The sequence below is a fragment of the Dermacentor variabilis genome, unplaced genomic scaffold, assembly GCF_050947875.1.
Source record: "Dermacentor variabilis isolate Ectoservices unplaced genomic scaffold, ASM5094787v1 scaffold_12, whole genome shotgun sequence".
In the NCBI taxonomy this organism is placed as follows: domain Eukaryota; kingdom Metazoa; phylum Arthropoda; class Arachnida; order Ixodida; family Ixodidae; genus Dermacentor; species Dermacentor variabilis.
Window position 1 is genome coordinate 58,957,989 of NW_027460280.1, and position 25,410 is coordinate 58,983,398.

Consider the following 25,410-nt stretch of genomic DNA (forward strand, 5'->3'; position numbering starts at 1 on the left):
AAGGCGCGAGATACCAGTACCGCTTAGCGGCCCCGCAGCTGCTCCCGCGCCTGGAGCCGTGGTCGCCCCACTTTTGCTCACGACTGTACATGGCTGTCAACTGTACGAGAGGGACTGTAGCTAGCGAACATCATTACACAAGGAGCATTGCATGTTTCAAGTGGAGCTGTAAGAAATCTTGCTAAGCTCATCGAGAATCGTATTTGCTATTTCTAACTACTGAGCCAAGAAGTCATTTGCAAACCTTGAATGCAGGCCAACCATACACTGGAAGTCAGTTTGGCAAAGCAAAGAGCTTGCACTATGCAAACAATGCCAGAAGCACTATTAAAGGTTCTTTTCCAAAAGGGATATGCTACAAGGGCATATAGCAATGAAAAACAAACAAAAAAGGAACATAGGATAAACACATGCAGCAATGAGTTTACGCATCGTTGCTTGTGTGGACATGATGCAAAGGCCTATGTCACAGCTATCTTGACACCGTCGGCAGTGTCATTTGTTTTTAAGAAGTGAACACAAAATAATGCACTTGTGTGGTGTCACTTAATATGTCTACCTATGTACACTTCATTAAATGCTCACTACAGCAGCTAAATGGCTGTGGCACTATGCTGCTGAGCAAAAGGTCATAGGTTTGTTTTCTGACCATGGGTTCCATGTTCCAATAAGGGCAGTATTCTTATTACTGTGACTGATGTACCAACACAAGACTTTGGCTTTTTATTTCGTAATTAGCAGAACAGTATTTCTCCATCCAACAAGTGGAAGGAGGCTCAAAACAGAAGCTCTGTTCTGTTCAGAAATCCCAATTCGCCTAAAGTTCCATGGAAAGTCCCAAGCCTCTTGTGTGTGGGGTTGCAGTAATAAATAACTGCAGATGCCCAGTACACGAGCAAAGACTCCTGAATGCCAAGACATTGTGCTCTCTTTCCATATTGGTGGTTTTACTATTGCCAAACATCACTACGATAATCTTTTGTAAGCAAACCGATTTTATGAAGGGCAACAGTTTATTTCCTTGCCATAGTACTGCAGAAGCAGAGACTCCGTTAATTTTCACAATTATAGAAAAGGTGTCAACCTTGGGTGAGGTTTGGAGGTTCATAAATAGTTAAAGTAAAGGGTTGTGCCGCACTGCCCCTTAGTGGTCTGGACAAATAAACTACGTTGTTGTCCATCTGCTAACACTTCTCCTTTTCAACAAGTAATCATTCCAACTGACACTTTAGTTTCCATCTGCATGGATAAGGAAACCAAATCAGTGTGGAACAACAAAAACAAGATATTCATAACCTCACAACATTGCACACTGCATATGACATGTACAGTTTCGCTATGGTATGCTTACTTTTCACGCGGAGAAATGCTGCTTTGCCTGAAAGTGACGAACAAATATTTGAGACAAAAGGAACAGGGTGGTTAGCGCGGAGTTCACACAAATCCCTAACTTATTTCAAAATTTTGATTTCTCCAAATGCCTAGTTGTATGCCAGCACTTTGGATTTAGATAAATATTCAGAATTTAACCAGAAATGACTTTTGACAATCTTGACGGCACCAAAATATGTTAATGGTGTACTGATAAACAGCCTTCACACTCTAACGTACGTATTTAGAAATGCATCTCAACTTGAAACCCACGCTTGACTTGATTTAAACGACGCCTGTTGTGAACGCACCAAAGGAAACGCAATGAGTGTCTTAGGTGCGTTCGCATTTATATGAAGTCAAGCATGGGCTTCAAGTTAAGATGCATTTCTGAAGACAGGGGTTAATCCCTTAATGTAATGCAAGTCGTGCAAGTTGAACAGATGAATTTCCTACAAAAATTACTAGAGGGAACTTTGGTACTAGTGTCACTAGGAGCTGCAAGTAATAACCGTTCAGTCTGCATGTGAATAATGGGTAGTACATTGATTTGCCTAAACTTCACCCTTTCTGGTTTCAAACGGCTGTTACATTTTTTTTTTAAATTGCATTGTATATGCAACAACTCAATAATTTTTTTACATGCGCACAGAGACTGCTTTTAGAAAACTGACTGCTAGAAAAGATAGGACAATAAAGTGTAAAAAATAATGCCACATGAACAGAAGATCAGATAAATACATGCATGGGCCATCGTAACCTAATGTTCCGATGGTAGCCAAATGATTGCAGTGTCCAGAGTTCCCTTTAGCAATTTTTTTACGAAACTATCGAGTTGAAGACCGTGGGTAGAAGTATACTTGCTGTCTAATCATCAAAATGGAAGCAACAGAAGGAAATCAGAGTAGCAACGGTCATTTCTATAATGAAGAGAAGTGTTGGAATTGCTAGATCCATACATGGATTCAAGCTAATTACAGCACGATCATGACCTAATTAGAGTTGCAGATATTCATTTGCTAAAAGTATCTGGGTAAACCGCAAAGAGGAACAAAATGTTTCATAAGAGTGTGTGAACAAATCCACCATTTTTAGTGATACTAATGAAGTCTCAGGAAGCATGTTTCTACTAGTATGCAGTGGACAGGGTTTTAGGTTCTTTTATGCTGAATGGGAAGGCAGTGTCCTTCACACATTACCCTGCAAGTTTGAAGGAAAAACCTAACTGTTCAAAGTATTATGAATGCTAGTAATATCTGGATATAACATGATGATATAACATGACGGCTTCAGACTTCCTTGCCCTTCCATAGAGCTCAATGTAGTAAACACATAGCGAGATGATGTTCTCAGATGATCACCTTACGAGATACTTTCACTTTCACGAGACTTCACGCAACTAGCAGCTCACATGTTGGCACCAATGGACAATAGCGCGCTTGGCACTAGGCTAAGACAGTATGCATGGTTCGTAGTGCGCCAGAATGCTATTGTGCACAGATGCCAGATGCGTTCTCTGCTTGTCAAGCAAAGTGAAAGTAACTTCTATTGTGATCATCCGAGAATACTGTCCCTGCTTACAGTGCAGCTGTACAAGACGAAATATCAGTTACAGTAAGGCTGCCGGAGAATTCTGCAAACAAACAAGGGCAATCCAGAGGAGGGCACATGGAATGAACGAATGAGGAAAGAGAAAAAGAAGAAAGAAAGAGCACAACAATGCATTTGCCACAGCGACAGCGTGTTGTATGTTCCATTACAGGCACTGTAAAAAGTCACGTGGTATGAGGCACTCCGTGGAAGCATGACAAAAGCTGTGGACATGCCTAGCTGTGGGTTACTTAGGCAACAAAGAAGCCGCTACACATGCATAGCCCAATTTCAGAGGCAACGCTCTGCTCTAGCCATTTGACAGCAGCATGCACTCCATGCCAAACTGCACCTTAAACATGTGTGCATTGTCGCTATTTGGCATCACAGTTGTTGTTCAATGTAAAAATTTTCCTTTTTCCTCTATTCTTTTTTGTTATTTTGTCTGCTATGCCAAGGTAGTCAGTAAAGGCTGGTGCCCGGGTGCTAACCTTTTTAAGTTAGCAAATTTAAAAGGATGGGAACATCTCGGTCGCATGCTTCTAATTGTGCACAGATGCTTGGTTTGCAAGTGTTTTGCATGTCTACAAGTTTGAACATTGTTTTGGCTATGGTGCTGTACCACCGACAGTGCAAATATCAGCGACTCTGGCAACTTATGTTATTAGCAGTCTATGCTGACCTTCGAACAAAAAAGCTTTTACCCTTTGAACTGTCTTATTTCGAGATAGCAAAGAATGCCACTGAAGTTCTTCGCCTATAGTGCACATTCAAAAATGCGCCATCACAAACTGCAAGAGAGACTTGACCATTGGGTGTCTAGTGTTGGCTGTGAGTTTCCTTCATCCTACAGTGACCAAAGGGGTTGGTAGAACTTTGTAATGAAGGCAAAGGAAGGATGCAGCAAGAATTTTAATCAAATTACATGGATAAGCATCGGCTGAATGTGGTGCCTTATATACACAAACCATTTCTGTGCCTAAACAAGCCCACATGCTTTCACTTTTGCCCTTGTGTTGACAGAAGGCAATATTACAAAAGGACACCAGAAACATGCTTCCTTCCCTTTTTTAAGTCAATTATTTGAAATTTCAGGGATGGAAGCGGCCCAGGGAGTCATGGAGCAGCTCTGCGAGCAGCAAATTTTGTGCATTGGAACAGGTTTGAAACATGCTACGTAAGGTTCCACACGAGTGAAATACAGACAAATCAAGAAAAGATGTTCTTTATTTGACTTTGCAGAACACTATTAGGTTATGGCGAATCAGTTCTGTGGACGCCAGCAAGGTGGAGGAAGTTCACTAAATGAAACAAATTTCATATGCCCGACAAAGAAAACCCATTTGCATTTCTCAGGAATCACTTTTAAGTTACATACTCGACGTGCCAACTAAATGTAGCCAAGAAAAAAAATAATAACCAAGGAATTTACACAAACAGCCCCCACTATATGTTGATAGGCTTTTGGTAATGCTAGTCAGGAGTTTCTTTTTCGTTGTGCACAAGCATCTAATATTTGTGTTTAATTAGTTAACATTAATTGCCTCACTTAATGGATAAGAATATTGGATAATGCAAATCCTAGGTTGCTTTAAATCCAGTTATCGCTCATCTTTCAACATCCTCCACAACTTTTTCATTGACATCTCGACAATTAGGTAAGATTATAAAGTTTGCTAATTAGATGTATTCGTGCACAATGAACAAGAAATACTGATTGTGACCACCACAAACAACACCTATCAACATACACTGAGAGCTGTTCGCATAAAGCCCTCAGTTATTTTTTAAATTCTTGTTGACATTCAGCTGACATAGGAGATGCCACAGAATACATGCAAGTTACATTGTTGGTCATTGCATGTTTGATAGTATTCCACTAACTTGGCAAAAGAAAGACGAAAAAACTGTGACATCTATGAAAGGAATACAGGGAAAAAAAGTGCTCAGTGGCTTTCCTATCAGTGTCGCTGACCAATACTTTGCACAAACCCGAATATTAGGGCCGCCCCATAAAGTCAATGTAAAACAACAACCGATGTTCTAAATGATAAAAAAATGGTTTCTTAAAACTTTCGGACTGGATCTGTGCAAGTCTCACTCATGAACATCATTGCCGTGAATACTATTTCTATCGTTCGTATATTCTTCAACCCTTTACGGCTGCCATTCGGCCACTACGGTAGACTAAAACCGAAACTGCTCGGTTTGCATATTGCGGCCGCAAAAGTTAATTTTGTATAGTGCGGTTTGCAGAATAGAGAGTAGCCGGAGTGAAAATGAGTGACGATTATGGTTGCCATGGGATATTTCTGGTAAAGAAGCTTCACAAAAGCAAGTAGCTTGTTTGTCAGCGTGCCACACTACCATCACGGTAAACGGATGTGGTGCGTGTGCAAAATATATTTTAACATTACACACATGGTGTTTGTCATTAATTGACGCAGATTGAGCAATAGGGTGTACAAGCAAGCCCTAAAATGTATAATGACAGACCGTATTACTTATTCATTCAGCTAAGAGCGCAGTTTTCTTTCCCGACTGCCCCATAAATAGAGCGCCAGTTCAAATCATCTTTAGCTGGTCTGAAAATAATGCAAACTCGTAAAACTTACATAAAACATTCATAATGCATTGCAAAGCACAAAGGAGTTTCGTTTTCCTATGGCCAAGTTACAATGCACCTCCAAACACGCCCACACTACAAAGATGCCATTGCGGAAATGGATTGCTTAAGCTTGGCTTCTAGGGCTAAATGCTAGCCAACACATGGCTGTGTGGTCATCGCACGAACATTCCGCAAAATTTAGCGACTTCATCGGAAGTTAGTGTTTTGGCGCAAGTTGACGCAGCTCGGTGGTTTGGCGCAAGATGGCACAATTAGCACAGCACTTCCATCCCTGAAGTTGATATGCTACAATGCATGGAGTGACTGGTCAATTCGACAACCAATTCGGGAAACGTCTTGAAACACAAATACCCAGAAACAGCTGCACATGTCAACTGCTGCCTAGAGAGGCACCAAATCAAAGAACAGTCTTGGTAAAGTGGAAATAAGCAGGCCCACATGAGGGTTCCACATAATGAGAAGGGTGTGGGGTGTATCAATGACCCTTCCGTTCCTTTGTTTACAATGAATATGCCATTTCTATAAGCATGCAAGACCATGGCATAAGTCTTATCAGACTACTGCTATTCTTGTTTTTGGTTTTCTTTCTGATTTGTGCAACACACATGTAGTTGCATATGCTATACACAGTTCAACCTGTAACTCAAAGCTGGAAAAACCAAAAGAAATTTCACGATAAGCGGAGTTTCGAGATAAGCAAAATTACAAAAATAGAAGCTCGCTGGCCATGCATAGAGCATATTGCCGCTAGGTGTAACGCGCCAGTGCTGAGAAAGAAGTGACTGGAACGTGCGCTCGGCAAGAGGTGGGCGCTGAAGTAGTAGTAGTAGAGGCTGAGGACGCCGGCTTGAGTTTTGTGTACGCCATCTTGTACAGCTGTCTGTCTCGCCGACGCCGGGTGCATCTTCATTTGTCTTTTCGTGACAAAACTGGTGAAGGTGCGGGGCACGGTTCATCCGATGCCACAAACCCCTCCAGGTAGCAGGAGTACCAGCCCTACACTAGTGGACACCCCTGTTAACCGGGCCAGCAGGAGAATCCAAGGATTGCCTCCGGAGCTTGATCGTCGCTCCGCAACAACATCGACGCCCCAACGGACCAGCATGGAAGGAACATCGACGTCTCTTTCGACCATTATGCAAGGTACGGCCACAACGGCAACTCAGTACCTGTTGCATAATCTCCGAGTGCCGAAAGTCTTCCACGGGGATATCTTCGAGGATGTAGAAGACTGGCTAGCCCAATTTGAGCGCGTTGCCGAGATAAACGAATGGAGTGATGCGGCGAAGTTGAGAAATGTCTACTTCAGCTTGGAGGACGGTGCTCGCACTTGGTACGAGAACCGAGAAGGGCTCCTCAAATCGTGGCTCGAGTTCCATCGTGCCTTGCTGGAGACATACACCAATGCTGATCGCCGTGAACGAGCCAAACGGGCTCTCCAATCCCGCATTCATCTGCCGAATGAAAGCGTGACGTCATACGTAGAGGATATGATGCGCCTCTTCCGTCGGGTGGACCCTACCATGTCAGAGGAAAAGAAGCTGCGCCATCTAATGCGGGGAGTTGAACAGCTATTTGCTGGCCTGGTTTGAAGCCCGCCGAAGACCGTGGCTAATTCTTAACCGAAGCCACGACAATGGAAAAGATGCTGCACCAGCGCTCAGCTTTCTATGAAAGGCAAATGAACGCTACTTCACCTTCGGACCAGCGCTCCGCTACGTATGACAGGCACGTGAATGCTGCTTCACTGACGGACACGGTTGCCTTTGGGAACCTGGACGTTCACCCTTCCGAAGACCTCCCATCGACCTCCCATTCGGAAGTGTGGATAATCACCCTTCCGAAGACCTCCCATCGATGCGAGCACGGTCTATTCAGAACGATTCAACGACGACAGCAGCCGAACTCAGCGACAGACTCTCGCTAGACATACCTGTTGTGCTCGATGGCCGCCACGTTAGTGTGTTATTGGACACGGGTGCCGACTACTCAATCTTGTGCGGAAAACTAGCGACGGAACTCAGAAAAGTTATCACGGCTTGGTCTGGAACGCAAGTTCGTACTGCTGGCGGGCATATCGTAACACCGTTGGGCATGTGCACGGTCAGAGTACAAATTCGTGGGTGTACGTTTCCAGCCAGCTGCCTTATACTCCGCGATTGTTCTCGAAACCTCATCTTGGGCATCGACTTTCTGCGAGAGTATGGTGCCATTATAGACCTCCGGGAGTGCACAGTGACTTTTTCGACAGAGAGCAGCGAACATCCGCGACAACTGCCGATGTAACGCGCTTCGGGTTTACGCCGACAGTGTAACTTTACCACCACGCACAAGTGTCCTGGTAGCGGTCATATGCGACGATCTGTGTGACGGCGAAGCTGTTGCAGAGGGCAACTCCTCCCTTATGCTGACTCATGGTGTATGTGCAGCCCGCAGTCCTCATTATGCTTCGAGGTGGACATTCTGCACTCCTTGTGACGAACTTCAGCCAGGAACATCGGCACCTGTTTCGTCGTACTACTATCGCTTTTGCTGAGCCCATAGCAGACGTTGCTGAATGCTTTGAGTCTATGACAAAGGACAACCCAGCTCAGACACTCAGCAATATCGTTATCAATTCAGGCCTTTCGGAGGAAAAGCAAAAAGCGCTGCGCGAATTGCTACTTTGGTTCAAGGAGTGCTTCGCATCTTCTTCTAAGGTACGCCAAACGCCCATCATGAGACACCGAATAATCACGTATGACGATTCTCGTCCCATACGACAACTGCCTTATCGCGTATCGGCGAAAGAGAGCAACGTGATTAATGCACAAGTGAAAGAAATGCTTGACGATGACATCATACAACCATCCCAAAGCCCTTGGTCATCGCCGGTGGTCCTTGTGAAAAAGAAAGACGGAACACTTCGGTTCTGTGTTGACTATAGAAAGTTGAATAACGTCACAAAAAAAGACGTTTATCCGCTTCCGCGGATCGATGGTTCGTTAGATCGACTGTGGCGAACCAGGTATTTTTCATCGATAGATTTGAAGAGTGGATATTGCCAAATCGAAGTTGACGAACGAGATCGCGAAAAAACTACCTTTGTTACCCCGGGTGGACTGTATGAAATTAAAGTACTTCCATTCGGCCTGTGTTCTGCACCGGCAACATTCCAGAGAATGATGGATACTGTTCTGACGGGTCTGAAGTGGCACAGTTGTTTAGTATACTTAGATGACGTCGTCGTGTTTGCGGCGACCTTCGAAGAACATCTGGAGCATTTAGAGGCGGTACTTGAGGCGCTCCGCTCCGCTAATCTCACACTAAAGCCAGAAAAGTGTCGCTTCGGTTACGAAGAGTTGAAGTTTCTCGGACATGTCGTGAACGCCGATGGCGTCTAGCCTGACCCAGACAAAACATCTGCTGTTGCTGCTTTTCCGACTCCTCGTGACAAGAAAGCAGTACGCCGCTTTCTCGGTCTGTGTGCGTACTATCGTCGCTTCATCGCTAACTTCTCCCGGATCGCCGAACCACTCATACGCCTCACGCGAGAAGATACACCCTTTGCTTGGACGGATGAGCAGGACGCAGCTTTCACCGAGTTACCGCAGCGCCTGCAGGAATCACCCGTCCTCGCTCACTTTGACGAGGATGCTGACACCGAGATACATACCGACGCAAGCAACATCAGTCTTGGCGCTGTACTCGTTCAACACCAGGAAGGCGTCAAGCGAGTGATCGCTTACGCCAGTCGCACCCTTTCACGTGCCGAAATCAACTACTCCACTTCCGAGAAAGAGTGCCTAGCGGTTGTGTGGGCCAACATGAAATTTCGGCCTTGTCTCTACGGTCGCCCTTTCAAGGTGGTGACAGACCACCATTCCTTGTGTTGGTTAGCCAACTTACGAGACCCCTCCGGACGACTTGCTCGATGGAGTCTCTGTCTGCAGGAGTTCGATGTTACCAGCGTCTACAAATCGGGCCGCAAACACGAAGATGCGGACACGTCGCGCGCTCCCGTCAAAACTTGTGATAAGGACAAGGACGAAGACGGCGCATTCCTTGGGGCCCTCACCGCATCTGACCTGATCACACGGCAGCGCGAGGACGCCGAAATACGACCTCTCATCGATCACCTTGAAGGCAAGAATGTTACAATTCCCCGACACATTTCTCGCAATCTATTGACCTTCTGCCTCCGAAAGGGTGTCCTCTACAAGAAAAACTCGAGTGCCAGCGACAAAGAGTATCTATTAGTCGTACCTGCCGCCCTCCGTGATGACATCCTGCTAACCTGCCTTGATGAACCCACGTCTGGACACTTGGGATTTTCACGTACTCTTGCAAGAGTACGCCAGACGTACTACTGGCCCAGACTTTCTACCACGGTGAAGCATTACGTGCAAAGCTGGTGTGAGTGTGAACGCAGGAAATCGCCGTCTTTGAAACCCGGGGGGTTACTCCAACCCATCGCACCACCTAGCGCGCCGTTTGATCAAATCGGCATGGATCGTCTGGGACCCTTTTCCTTGTCAGCCAGCGGAAACAAGTGGATTATAGTCGCCACAGACTAACACGCTACGCCGAGACAAAAGCTGTACAACGTGCCACGGCCTACGAAGTTGCCCAGTTCTTCATCGATCAGACAGTCCTCAGACATGGTGCCCCATCATACGTCATCACCGACAGAGGAACGGCCTTTACAGCCTAACTGATAGAGGACATATTCGAGTTGAGCTGCACACAGCATCGCAAGGCCACTGCCTATCATCCGCAGACCAACGGACTGACGGAACGGCTAAACAAGACCATTGCTGACATGCTGTCTATGTATGTAGACGTCCAGCATAAAACATGGGATCAAGTCCTGCCGTACGTTACATTCGCGTACAACACCGCCATTCAGGAAACAACACAATTCACACCGTTCCGTCTTGTCTACAGGCGCGAGGTCCAGACCACGCTAGACGCTATGCTCCCGCACGACACCGACGCATCACTTACTTTCGACGCCGAGCAACTTACTCAACACACAGAGGAAGCTCGTCAACTCGGACGCATATACATCACGAAGCAGCAGAGTACAGACGCACGATACTACAACCTTCGACATTGGCAAGTTGAGTACCAGCCAGGTGACCAAGTCTGGGTGTGGACTCCAATCCGTCGCCAGGGCTTATCTGAGAAGCTGCTTAGTAGATACTTTGGACCCTACAAAGTGATACGCCGCGTTAGTGAAGTGAACTATGAGGTCATTCCCGACAGTGCCGCATCGCCTCGGCGTCGACAGCAACACTCGGAGATAGTGCATGTTATTCGCCTCAAACAGTATTTTGTGCGTTAAGGCGGCGCCAACCCGATGTCATACGACTTCCACACTTCCACTTTCTTTTAGTAAGCATCGTAGTTTAGTAAGCATCGGGGTCGATGCTTTTCTTTTGGCGGGGGAATAATGCCGCTAGGTGTAACGCGCCAGCGCTGAGAAAGAAGTGACTGGAACGCGCGCTCGGCAAGAGGTGGGCGCTGAAGAAGTAGTAGAGGCTGAGGACGCCGGCTTGAGTTTTGTGTACACCATCTTGTACAGCTGTCTGTCTTGCCAACACCGGGTGCATCTTCATTTGTCTTTTCTTGACAATATAAAGCCTTTCAAAAACACTGCCAGTAATATATTCTCGGCCACTTTCGTGTGTATTAGCACCAGCGTTACTGGAACGGTGCCAATACGACGTACATGCTTCAACACAATGAGTCAACACAATTGATTCTGATGCAATATTTTAAGCCAGTAACCGGAGCATAACCAGTTCCAGACATCCAAAAAGCTGACATTGCTTTCTGCATTGTAATGAATGCCAGACAATTTCACTCAAAAACTGAAACTGAACTGCAGAAGTTCGCAACTGTTGCACTTTTAGCAGTGTGGCATTTACACCTCATCATCACGCGAGCATCAAGCAAGCATCCTTATCAAGCTATGATCTTGCTGAAATGCAGTGGGCTTGCATACTGACTTCACTTGGGCGCAGCATGTAGGCTAATTGTGCCTGCTCAATAGTGCTGGTCACCTTGCTCAAGGTCACAATTAATATGCTGTGACCACGTTCATACGTCACTGACAGTACCCTAAATGAGAGGGAAAAAACTAACTTCTACTCCTAGCTCACCACTGCTGCTGCTGCGTGAGGCCACAACGAAGCGGCAGCGAGCAGCCGAGCAAGTGCGCACGAGCGGTGATAGAAAGAATAGAGAAAGATATGCAGGGAGCACAGCCTGGCATGGCATCTGGCTCGGCTAGCGAGCTGCTGCCGAGTGAAAAGCAGGTACAAGTGACATTGCCGGTGGCTACTCCGCTGCCTTTCTTCTGGCATTTTCAGAGCAGAGATTTCAAGATATATGGGGTACGGCGCGATAACTTTTCAAGAAAAAAAGGTGAGAGACAGATGAGTTGACATCAGTGAGTTAATGAGGGTTTACTGTATTTTGATAACCCTGTCCTCGAACACGTGAAAGTAAAGCTTTTTTCTCATAATAGGGAGTTTTAGATTTTGCGTACGCTAACGGGTTTGGGTACCCAAAGGGACCTTTGCATATGTAAAGTGCCATGCCTAGCTTGCATTGTTTTGTACTCCTTTAAGGTTCTTTTGTAAGCTTGGCAGTTTGCTTCCCGACTTTCCACATGGAAAACCGAAAATTTCCTAATTTCAGATATTATGCCTGTCTTGATACTATTCCATAATGTCGATTCTGTGGCTCATCACAAAATGAGAACCATGTTAACTATTGTAGTGACTACTTTTAGCAACACAGATGTATACATTTAGAAGGTTCCTGGTGCGTGAAAGCAATGAGTTCAAACATTTCAATAAAGCACCATCAAACGTTTACATGCAGCACCTGTTAATACACCCCAGTTAGCTTGCGTGGCTAGGAATAAGAATAGCAGACGCACGACACCTCATCCACCATGAATCCTCTGATTACCACTCTGACGGGCACACAGTCAAAATAGTGCAATCAACTGAAAGGCGATTCAAATTAGTCAACATATTGGCCTCGAGCTCCACCACTGGAAAAGCTGGCGCCACCGTCGGCATGACGTGCTAGGAGGGATCACGTGGACATGGCGGCCGCGTCGGCTGCTTTGGGAGCGCCGAAGCGAGCTGAAAACGAGTTAAAATCCCCTCGTACGCTGCGGTCCTCATTTAGTGACGAAATTTTCCCGCTTCGAGTGTCTCCTTTACAACGCTTCAAAGCACTACAATAGGTAGTGGCTGCCTTTGAAGGCGCGCAACATAATAGGCTACCGCTCGGTGCCGCAGGGCCGGACGCACGTAACGGAGGCCGGTGTCAGCCTTATTCACACGTCCGCAGGACAAGAAGCTGCGTGAAGCTTGGCTCGCGAAACATAAAACCCGCAAACAGTCGTCGGCTACAACTCGGGTATGCAGCAAGCACAGACGCGTGGAAGATTTCTACTACGGCGCCCGGTCTGCGATGTTATGAAAACGCGCACTGAGACGCTCGCCCGAGCCCGCTGCCCGACTAATGTCATGACGGTGTGATCTATGAATTTGTCGATGCTATAGATACTGGCAAGTTCAGTGGAGTGGAAAGGCAGCGGTAAGAAGCACACTTAAAGAAAGCATGGCATATGGTCATGTTTGTGTTATGAATTATTGCACTGGATTACAAAAAAGGAGCAGCGGGAAATTGCACATTGAGAGCACCGATAAACATACAGTGCGACGCAACTCGAGAAATAATATTGAAAGGTCAAAGAATTTACAAGAAAAAATGATTCAATCGTCGCGACGGCACATCACAGTCCCCGTAGGCGTCGAAGTCTCTACAATGAAATTATTTTTGAACAGCTCTGATAGCGCCCACGCAACAATGGTTGCTTGTATACTGTCAAATGCTCATATTCTGTGGCCTAACGCTCATGGCATGGTGCGAAAACGCGCGCGCGGAGAAAGCGAAACAGTGCGCGGACAAGCATGCAAACGCGCAGTCGGTCGCTGCGAATCTGCGCGATCGCTGCATTGAGGCTTCGTTCTATTATGCTCCATTTAGTTATACAAACACTATAAGAACATATTTCACATAGTTTGCTCTCAGCGTTTACCTACCTTTCACGCAAGAAGCCGGTTCGGGAGACCCCATCGCGGCTACCGCGCTCAGTGGCGTTCACGTATTCGGTAAAGAGATAGCGTCTGTAAACGATTATGTGCTTTCAGTTTGCCCAAGATTATTATTTAGACAGTAAAAAACTTCTCTCGTTTCGAAAGTACTTACAGAAATGTCCGGGAGAGCTCGCGCGTGGTGTTTTCAGTGAGCGCTGACAGCAAAACCTATGAGGAGCGCGCCGCGTGATCCCTCATACTACGCCAGCGAGGCACTTCCGATAGATGGCGACTCCGTAACTCCTCGCCGCCAATGGATAATTCAACATGGTCGACTTCCGTTAATTCAACCCTGACGGGGCTGATCAACCTGATAGAATTATCCAGCAGGTGGAAATAAACTAAGTGGGCAAACGTCTAACATGTAACACCATGGCGGCTTTCTAAAGTCAGTATCAACGCAATACATCCTTGTTACGCGGTAAAGCATACAAAAGCCGCAACAGTAGTTTTGGTTTCGGATCTGATTGCACCGCACAGGCAATACTCAGCCTCATTTTTCAAAAAAAATATAATAATAATAATAAGAAGAAGAGGCACACATTACAATTGGGTAAATACCATAATCAGGGATTGAGAGCTACTATTATTGCTTGAAAATTTTCCTAGGGCAGGCTGAAAATAAGTTTTTGACAGGAGGTGACGTGTTCCAACACATTCACTGTCCCGAAGTTCCAGCGAGGCTGCCACTAAAAGGGTTGCTATTGAGGTTGCCATGGGAATCAGGCGCATATGCAGCTTACAGGTCAAGTTCGAATTATTCGGTGAAGGCCAACTTAAGGATCGAAATAAAAGTTTACGCCCATCGGCACCGGCCGGGACCTTCGGTCGAGTTCGAATTTACCAAAACATCGAATTAGTGGAAGTCTACTGTATACATTTAAAACCACTCATAACCTTTACTACAAGACTAAATAAAACACAGCTTCTTCAGATTTTAGTTTTCCCTCCCATAGATAAGAATCTGCATGCATACTGCTTAAAATGCACCTACGCAAACTCCCTCCTGCTTGGGCCTTCGCAAGACCTGATGTATTGCTTAAATAAAAAAACACGGCTACAGACCAGCTGCTGTATTACCCGGCAGACAACTAGGCAGTGAGCACATTCCTTAATAGTGTGCGCAGCTAGAGAAGAGAGTGGCAAAGGCAATCCAGAGCAGAACACACAGTATCAACAAATAAAGGGCAACAAGCTTGTGTGATGTACTCAGATGAGGTCACCCGCAGACCCCCATGCATCTGTAAGGTGTGCTTGCTCTTGGCACTTGTTGGAGCTGTTTCAATCGATTGCGATAAATTTTTGTGTACGAAGATAAAGAGGAGTGTCATTCCACAGCCGGTTTATCTGGGTATTTTGGCCTTTGCTGCAATGAAACTGTGACCAAACTGTGACGAGTAGCAATGGCCTGCTTATAGTAACATAGGTTCCTTTCAAACCTACAGTGACCTGTTTCTGCCTAAACACTTCCTTCATTGAGCCGAGGCCAGTATTAAAGAAGAGACATGTATTGGACGCCCATAAGCCTGCATCATGCATTGCTTGCACACCCAGCAATTGCTCACCGACATGACATGTACTCCTGCCTCTAGTGGCAAGAAGTTGGAGAGATGCACCCTCTCATGAGTGACGTCACAGTCAGGACCCAGCTTGCTCCAGTTCACTCGGCTGCTGCACGTGCTATGCATCCTGAAGGATGTTTCAGATGCTTTCCGCTGTCAAGTCTAAAGTATGAATTGATGCTTAAATATTGGAAGCCATGCAGAGTTAAAGGGGTCAACTTCTCTTGCAATGTAGAGGTGTGCTGTGCATGTTGATAAAGTTAGTTAAAAAATTGCCCGCAAATTCAGCATGTGAAAAGGTGTGCTTTTTTTTTTGCTCCAAGCGTGAACATTCCCTTTATTACTTAGTTACGGTGGACACTATTTTACACAGAAAAGCAACCTTGCCATTTATAACATTGTAAATACGCATATAAGATAGATACTGCTTGCAAACCTTCCATCAAGCTTCTATCGACCTTGTGAGTTGTTCTATAATAAGTGTGTAAATGGAAGAGTCAGGCAAGCATTTTCTACAACTTAACTTGCTACAACTGTCTCTGTTCCCTGCAACAACCGCTCAGAAAAAGTGTTGCTCAGGGCTCTTAGTACGACTGTGTGTCATAATACAGTACATATACGGAGTGATCATTTTCAAGCTTTATGGAATTTTTAAAAATCGCCTGTTGCTGGATTATTCAGAGGCGAACATAACTTGCATCAGAAATGAAAAGCACTAATTAATTGTCTCGTTAATTAGTTTACAGCACATATTCCAATTTACAAATTGTAGCCGGTGAGTTCACAAGGCATATCCACTTTGAATGAATTTCCAGAATGGCACCAGTTTGGAGGTAAGTGCCCATTAAACTTGCAGTAAAAATGCACTTTTGTTCCACTTACCTTTTTAATAAAATGCTCTTTTATGCATTGAAGCATGAAAGTAACTGAAACACCCAAGTATTTTCATCCCACACTTTGGGGAAATAACATCTCGAAACTGGTGTCATCCTGGAAATTCATTTCAAGTGGATATGTCTTGCAAACTCACCGGTTACGATTTGTAAATTGTAATATGAGCTGTAAAATAATTAATTATGAAGTTAATCAGTGAATTCTGGTTAATTAGATTATTAAGTGTTTAGATTTCTTGTGCTAGTAACGTCCGCCTCTTCAAATAATCCGGCTCAGGGACAAAAACTGTGCTATCGGCCACAGGCAATTTTCAAAATTCCGTAAAGCTTAAAAATGGTTTCCTCACACACATCAAAAATATTGGGACAGAAATTGCCTCGAATAAAGAACTTATGGTTCAGAGGAAGCGTTAGCTCGGGGCCAAGTTCAATTTCTCTATTAAAATACATGTAAAATGTGGAATTGCATTCGTGAAACAACTGCTAGACCTATATGAATAAAATGCTTTGCACTTTCGAGAAAAGAACTCTAGCAACTTTAGGGAGCAGAATTTTGAGTTAGGGCGTCAAATAGTTTTTCAAAAATTGGCGAAATTCGTAAACTATGCAAAGAGAGAGAGAGAGAGAGAAAGAAAAAGGGGAGGGGACAGAACAGATCCTGGGATTTTGTAAACTGCATCTTTACAGTATCTCAAGCAGACAAGATTTATACATGAGTTTACAGCTTACATGGAATTGTTAGTGTTTACAAGCATCTTGCAAGAGCCCTAGTCACAAATTAGAGATATACGTCAGAGTGATGTTAAATACATCACCTTTTTACACATGTATTATTAGGTGCAGTTTACATAATTGATATGGCTTTATGTTGCAGAGTTACAAAGTTGCAAATGTGGTATTTTACTTTCTTGAAATTTTGCAATACCTTGCTAAGAAAAATGTTTACCATAAATAAATAGAAAATTCACTTCTACAGTTACTCACTCTACCGTTTTCATTAAAATGCAATGAACCTCATTAATATCAATGCATTGGTTTTCAATAAATATGGTTTATCCTGTCCCGTACATACATATAGAAGCTCCTGAGCTGAGGGTGTAAGACTGGGGTTGAAGATTAATATGCAGAAGACAAAGATAATGATAAATAGCCGGGCAAAGGAATAAGAGTTCACGATCGCCAGTCAGCCTCTAGAGTCTGTGAAGGAGTATGTTTACCTAGGTCAATTATTCACAGGGAACCCTGATCATGAGAAGGAAATTCATAGAAGAATAAAAATGGGTTGGATCGCATACGGCAGACATTGTCAGCTCCTGACTCGAAGTTTACCATTATCACTGAAAAGGAAGGTGTACAATCAGTGCATTTTACCAGTGGTGACATATGAGGCAGAAACTTGGAGACTGACAAAGAAGCTTGAGAATAAGTTAAGGACTGCGCAACGAGCGATGGAACAAGATTGCTAGGCATAACGTTAAGAGACAGAAAGAGAGCGGTTTGGACCAGAGAGCAAACGGGTAAGGACAATATTCTAATTGACATTAAGAGGAAAAAATGGAGCTGGGCAGGTCATGTAATGCGCCGGTTAGATAACCATTGGGCCATTAGGGTTACAGAATGGGTACTAAGAGAAGGAAAACGCAATGGAGGGCGACAGAAGACTAGGTGGAGTGATGAAATTAGGAAATTTGCGGGCGCTAGTTGGAATCGGTTGGCGCAGGACGGGTAATTGGAGGTCGCAGGGAGAGGCCTTCATCCTGCAGTGGACATAAAACAGGCTTATGATGATGAACTAAACCTTTGAGAGTGACGGTATCAAAGGTAAATGGGCGGTTCATATAATGCAGCAGCCTTTATTCGACAATACGGCACACCCCTTTCACGACGGCACCAAAAAGGTGCCAACACGCTTGTGAAACCCATCCGTTCATTACAACATTGAATTGAAACGACGAAGCAGTTTTTTACATCGCCAGCTCGAGTGTCTGGGTGTCTCTTGGTAGTAGAGCAGAGCCGAGCCTGTGCTGCCTTAAAGAGGAAAACTGAAGGAACTTGTGCAGTGCAATGTTTCGAACAGCCCACTTTTGGTAAGCAGTCTAATAGTGCTGGCAGAAGCTAAATTTCAGTGTTCAGTCCTCATGCTACTGTTTCATGCGTCAGTCGGCAAATGCGAAAACAGGGTGTTTTACCATGTACTACTGCTTGTGACAAGGCAAGTTATAACGATTAAAATCAAGGTAAATACCGTAGAAGTTATATGAAAGCATTTCTTGCATGGTTGTTGCACTGTACAACTATTCCCCTGGCCTCTTAGATGTTTGATCCTATTTTTCCGGTTTATCCTATGATTAGCCACCTGAACCGCCACTTCAGGTTTTAAAATCATGTGTGGAAAGTTTGAAATGCGCTGGACCAACCTCCATAGGCCGGCACAGTAAACACAGCAACTGCCTTTAGGAAATGGATTGTTGAGTCATCTTTATAACAATTACCGACGAAAAGAACCAAAAAAGTTATTCTGAAGTACCGTCAGAAGTGTACTACCACACAAAACTAGTGAACAAACAAACACTATGAGACGCCCGTGGTACCCTGCCCGGACTCTAGCAGAAGACAGACCTAAGTCCTGGCCCTGACGTCATCTGAGTGATGCTCGCAGTGTCTGTCAATTCCGCACTTGGGGCCAATACCTTACACCAGTGGTGTGATCAAGATATGGGTGAGAGATGGGCAACTTGTATGTTCCGATGGCCAGATATCCATTGTCGCTTGGACTGCATGCCTTGCATGCATGTATGTAAAATGTGCGTAAAGATATGTGTAAACGTATGCTTATATGACCTTCAAGCTGACAATTCCCCAAGATTCTGATGCATCCTGCAGGGTAAGCGTATCAGCTTACTGGTCAGCACATTTAAAGGGACCCTGAAACGATTTTGACGATTTTCTACAAACATACTGAGTCGTTAGAGTAGGTCCTTCTGATCATTAACTGACACATCTAAGTGCTCTGCATAAAGCGTGTAATTTATTATAAGGTTTTAAAAATGTACATTGCTGCCAATCGCAGCACACTGCTCGGCAGAATTTTCAGCTAGCCCTACCCATACCACGTAAACCACCCAATTGACATCATGTGGGCGAGCTATCCGATTGGCTACCCAGGGCACGTCATCTATAATTTTTCCACCTTTATGGTGAACAAATGATATTCGTAATAGTTGGAATGTTGGTTAATTGGTTTCTATAAAAGGAAAGTAACAGAAAGAGAATGCATAAGAACAATTTCTCACTACACTTAAGCTCTTCAGGCACACAGCAAGCATAGTCTGCTTGTGTTACAACGTGCTCCATTTTGACGAGAGCTCTGTGGTCAGAGTCGGTCTCAGTCTTTTCGTGAGCACTATGATTCGACTTTGTTGCATTGTGGACTGCAAAAGTAGTGATTGGCAATATGTCAAGCTGCGACATCATGTCTCTCTGCAAGGCAGCAGACGAAGTGGACTGGCTGCAGCGCATCGGACTGCCGCTATCCAATCAGCGCCAGGATTTGTGCGATTGCGGCCATCACTTTACACCGGAAGATTGCTAACGCAATGGCATTTCGCGCGGCCAGTATTAGGGCAAACTCAAGCGCAAGGGCACAGGGCCTGGCCGTGTCCCCTTGCGTGTCGTTTCACGGGATGAGCAGAAGCCAAAATGTGAATGGTCTGCACGGTGCAGCCACCTGGTGGCACAGAGCTCAACCACACACAGTAGCAGTAACAAAATGTATACTTCTTTGCTGCAGGCGTAAATTTTTCGCAGGAGTGTAATCGTTAACGCATTGTTTTTGTAAATGTTTAAAATGTTTTACACTTGATTAGAGCAATATTAGCTCTTTGTTCGGCTGGTTAAGCTCTGCGCATACGGGTGGCTGGACCATGGAGACCGATCAGGCAGCTCACGTATGTCTATGCTAAAGTTCCTTCATCAGCTTGAGTTACCAGGATACCAGACACGTTCGGCGATGCGACAGAATGCTCGCAACGCATGCTGCTTCGATAGCTCTCGCTTGGGGACGACTGCCAAGCAGCTGGCAGAGAGCTTGGAGAGGCTTCGCGCGCTCGCTCCTAGAGAACCGTAAGTCGACAACACGACGTGCCATCATGACGCAGAGCCAGTGAAGGCGGAGCTTAGCCCTGATCACTCGGCGAAGGAGTTGAGGAGAAAATGCATGACTATGGCGGAGGGTAACTTGTAATGATCCGTAGCTCTCAACATGAGACGTTTCACACAAACTGTGGTGCGAATGATAGACTTTAGCTGTACCCTACGCGTCTACAAAATTTGTCCAAACCGTTTCAGGGGCCCTAACACTTGCATACACTCAATGGTACATCCAAGACCTGAAAAAGTTCAGTCATGCAGCATGCTTAAACCCCTTCAGGTTCAATGACGTAAATATATGGCGCCGCGAGCAAGTCCGAAGTGGTCGATGCCATATATTTACGGCGCCGTCTGTACGTTTAGAAAAGTGCCCCATTTCCTAACTTTTTCTTTTCTGGTATGTGCTGCACACTATGTGGGACTACAGGGACTTTCTTTCTCGCACCTCCCTCTCTCGGTTTTCGTTGCATGGTTTGTTTTAGAGCTAGTTTGCTCCGGCGCGTGCGGGCGGTTTTGCCTTCTTGCACTCTCAAAACTGCTGGCTATCTCATTACTAATCGCTCAAAGGGCAACCGCCTGTTTCTCATTCGTTTAGTGCTTACAGGGGTGTGCATAGGAAGAATTCCGCCGTGCATGTTTTTCCTGTTTCTTACTTTCTTCCTTTTTGGATACTCATGAAAACTAGTCGCCTCTGGTTGGCGATACGATGAAGATTAACGGAAGTTTGCCACACGTTTTGCTTTTTTGACGGGCATGAAGCCCCACAGTTTTCTTGAGTCCGCTCACCTACGCAGTTCGATTACACTATGGACGTAAATATTAGTGTAAGAGCAGAAACATTTGACACTTGCGAAATATTCTCGTGTGTGCATATTCTAAGCCTTGAACTATGTGTATAACAATGTATCAAATATTTAATTCTTATAAGTTTATTTCTTTTTTTATTGTTGTTACTCATTAATAAACAGTACACATATACCAACGCAAAATATTTTTTTCTCACTTTACAGTCACCATAGAAAAATTACGGTAAATTTTTTCCGAAATAGGTCCCTCAGAAGAATTGGAATCTGCAATAAAAAAAATCGACCCTGGGCGGTCGCATATGGCGAAAAAAATCGACCCTGAAAGGGTTAAAAGTGAAAGTACTTCACTATGTGACAATAGATTGAATATAAATTCGTTCAATAGCCCGATCCGCGAATCATACATCTACAATTCAGTTTCTCTAGCATCTTTGGCAAGACTATCAGTGCTAGGTAGGATACAGCCTTTCTATAGTGCATAGAGCCTGCATGTAGAAGGTATGCCTGGGCTGGTGCTATATCTGTGCCAAGCAATGCTGCTAAGCACTGTTTACCCACCCCCCTCACACACCCTCAAATTCAGTTTCACAACTTGATTGCAACGTGCTCTCATATTTTGCGTGTTTATTCTAAGACCGTATAAGTAATTGCATAATATCTGAAAACAGTCGCATCCACAGTTTTTCTTAATGAAATCTCCTCACTTTTCAAACATACCTTATGAGCTAAACTTTTAGCACAACTAATTTTAGCTAATTTGCTAAAGTTATTCTCAGTGGCTTGACAAGTGAAAATAATATGCCGTTGTTCCTCAAATACAAAGCACCACTTTTATTTACAGAATGGTTTATATTATGTGAAACCCCAGGTATATGTTTAAGCAGCCGCATAACGAAGCCACGCATTAAAAACTGTTGCAGTCTCACCTATGGCTGCTGATGTCTGGCGGCCCCAGATGGCGACCAAGCTGGGGCTGTCAAGTTTGCTACGCAGTTGCTGTTCTTGCATCAATTCCCAGTTTGCACCTGTAAATAAAAGGTTTACATGCAACAGTACTTAGATTCTCTGGTTCTTTCTCATTGTAGCAGAAAGTGTTGGACATCTAGTGTGCTTGTAAATTTTATCTATAGGCAGCAAATTACAAATAATTTTTTAGTTGTTCAAGAACACATACAATTGTACTATGTATGTAATACCCCTGACACACGGGCAAAACTAAAGTCCTTTCCAGTAAACCCCTTTTGCTACTCTGAAGGACCCTTTGCAGAAAGGAGTTGCGCCTATGACACACGGCACCGCACTGAACTTCTTTAGGTAGTTATTCAGATGAACGCCGCAAGAAAAATAGCGCTGGCTGTTAAAGCCACAAGAGAGAAAACATTCTTAAAAAGCTGCACATTTAATTACACTTAGCTACTGTAGAACCTAAAAATATATTTTTTTCATTGTTGATGGCTAATAATGCTTATAGTCGTTTATTTTATTCGCGTTTTTGCGTTGTTAGCAGCCATTTAACTTGGTCCAGCAACTATGTGCAGCCGGTGTTTTGCTGTGCGTGCTGTTTATTCTGGTGATGCCCACGTTTCTGTCGTCCTTTTTCACGTCTATGTCGTCCCTTTCTTTGTGCGTGCAGGCGTAACACGTTTTATTCAATATGTTATTACAACAACTGTGGTTTCTTCTGGGTATTTCCTGCGGGCGCTGATTGTGCAGTCTCCATCTCGCGACGTGAACACATCACATGCGCGCGCAGCAAACGACGATGACACTGCCGGAATTCAACATGGCGGCACTAGCGACGTTATGCGAGCGTTTTTGAGAGTATAGCTAGAGGAAATCTTCACTATTCAACAAATTGTATTACTGCTAACAATTAAAACATTTTCGCAAGGTAAAAAAAATACCTATGGGCACCGTAGTTGTGTGGCAGGTTTCCTTCTATTGATGAGTTGTGCACGCTGTGTGCGAGAATAACTCCTTTTCCGCTCGAAAAGTAGTTGCACGATCTCCTTTCCTGAAAAGGAACTTTGCCGTAAAGGAGATACTCTTTTGTCGTGTATCACTGCACTTGAATGCCTTTCTGGTAGGTGTCCCCTTACCTAAAGGACTTTAGAGTGCCCGTGTGTCAGGGGTATTAATTGTACTATGCATGGTCCTCAACTGCAACGTGTTCTTTCTGAGAAACCTGTATGAGTTTCCTTTGTAGCTCTGTGGAACATTCGGGTGGATGACAATTTTTTCCCTTTCATGATACTTCCTCCACCTTGCGCGATTTCACAGAACTCATTTGCCATATGCATGTTAATCAGTTCGAAAACACAACTACCTTAATAAAGCGACCCTGCCACATACAAGACATTGTCTTTTTTCTTCATTTGTGCATTATCATCATATTGTCGCAACGTGAGAAACAGGGGTCGTAAATCACTACTCAGGTGGCACAGCAGCGGGTCACCTTTTTAATATAGAGCGAAACTGTGACTTCTTCTTCACTGTGCCTTAACACAAACACTCATGCCTACACGCGTTGACCTCTTCTTCATCGACGTACTGGCGCGGCATTTGCATCCCTCCGAAGGAAGCATCGTCCTGATGCGCAAATTAATTGGGACAACGGGACAAAGTACAACAGGAAAGAGTCACGCAAACACACACGCAAAAAAAAGAGAACAAAGAAAAAAAAAAGCAAGTTTGGTCGACAGGTACGGCTTCATTCGTACCACATCGAGTAAGTGCTTGCGGCAATTGGAGCTATTGTCACTGTCGGGAACGACCTTGTAATTCACGTCGCTCAGGCGGCGGATCACTCTGTACGGCCCAAAGTACTGTCGTAGGAGTTTTTCAGAGAGCCCACGACGGTGTATGGGTATCCAGACCCATACCTTGTCGCCAGGGGTGTAGAAAACAAACCTATGTTGAAGATCGTACAGTTTTGCATCTTGGTCTTGCTTAATGCAGATACGTACGTGGGCAAGCTGTCTGGCTTCTTCAGCGTGCTGAGTAAATTCGTCAACATCGGTAGGTAGGTCGTCAAACTCGTGCGACAACATGGCATCTAGCGTTGTCGTGGCTGACACCAAGCTGAATGGTGTCATTCAAGTAGTTTCCTGTCGAGCAGTATTGTAGGTGAATGTTACGTAGGGCAAAATCTGATCCCAGTTCTTATGTTCTATATCGACATACATGCATAGCATGCCTGTGAGGGTCTTATTAAGACACTCGGTTAGTCCATTCGTCTGGGGATGATAAGCGGTTGTTTTCGAGTGGCTTGTGCCACAGTCTGACAAGCGAGTCAAGAAGTTCGGCAGTGAAGGCAGTTCCCCTGTCTGTGATGACTACTTTTGAGGCGCCGTGCCTAAGGACGTTGTTTTCAATGAAAAAATGAGCTGCTTCGGTTGCTGTGTCCCGCTGTGTAGCTTTAGTCTCCACGTAGCGTGTCAGGTAATTCGTGGCAACAATGGTCCATCTGTTGCCGGCTGTATAAGTTGTAAATGGGCCCAGGAAATCCATTCCAACTTGGACGAATGGCTGCCTGGTACCTCGACCAGATATAAGAGACCTGCGGGCTTGCCGGGAGGCGCTTTGCGTCTTTGGCAGTCCGCACGTTTGTACGTGACGTTTTACAGCAGTGGGGAGCTACGGCCAGCAGTACTTCCGTTGGGGTAGGGACAATGTTCTCGTGTAGCCTAGATGACCTGTGGTGGTTTCATCGTGGCATGCTTTTAGTAGTTCTTTTCGAAGTGATGCCAGTACGACAAGCAGGTACGTGCTGCCACTGGCAGAAAAGTTCTTATAGAGAACATCGTTTCGCAGACAAAACGACGGCAGTCCCCTGGCATAGAGTCACGGAACGTCTTTACTTCGGCCTTCCAAGAAATGAATGAGTGGGAGCAGCTCTGGGTTGTGGCGCCGCTTCTGTGAGATAGTGACGGCGTCAACGACACCCAAAAATGCAGCATGCACGTCCACGTCATTGTTACCTGCGGACTCGACAGGTGACTGCAAGAGGCAGTCAGCGTTGCTGTGCCTCTTTCCCTATTTGTAAATGATGGTCATGTCGAACTCCTAAAGCCTAAGACTCCAGCGCACCAGACGGAAGTTAGTCAGCCAACAAAGAGAATGATAATCGCTGACAACCTTGAATGAATGGCCATACAAATACGGGCGAAATTTTATAACCACCCACACCACGGCGAGGGATTCCTTCTCAGTAGTTGAGTAGTTTTCCTCCGTACGAGAGAGAGT

The 25,410-nt window shown here is 44.9% G+C and overlaps 1 protein-coding gene across 10 annotated transcripts in view; it reads right to left on the reverse strand.

Annotated features, from left to right (window-relative positions):
- LOC142565984 (uncharacterized) overlaps positions 1 to 25,410 on the reverse strand; it is an 85,159-nt gene that overhangs the window by 31,146 nt on the left and 28,603 nt on the right. For 8 of the 10 annotated variants that reach the window (XM_075676648.1, XM_075676647.1, XM_075676646.1 and 5 more), the window contains 2 exons: positions 22,092 to 22,190; positions 1,352 to 1,378 (listed from right to left, as the gene is read on the reverse strand). In XM_075676648.1, the coding sequence (XP_075532763.1) occupies positions 1,352 to 1,378; positions 22,092 to 22,190 (126 nt within the window). The remainder of the gene's footprint in view (positions 1 to 1,351; positions 1,379 to 22,091; positions 22,191 to 25,410) is intronic. The other 2 variants (XM_075676644.1, XM_075676649.1) reach the window with 1 other exon arrangement.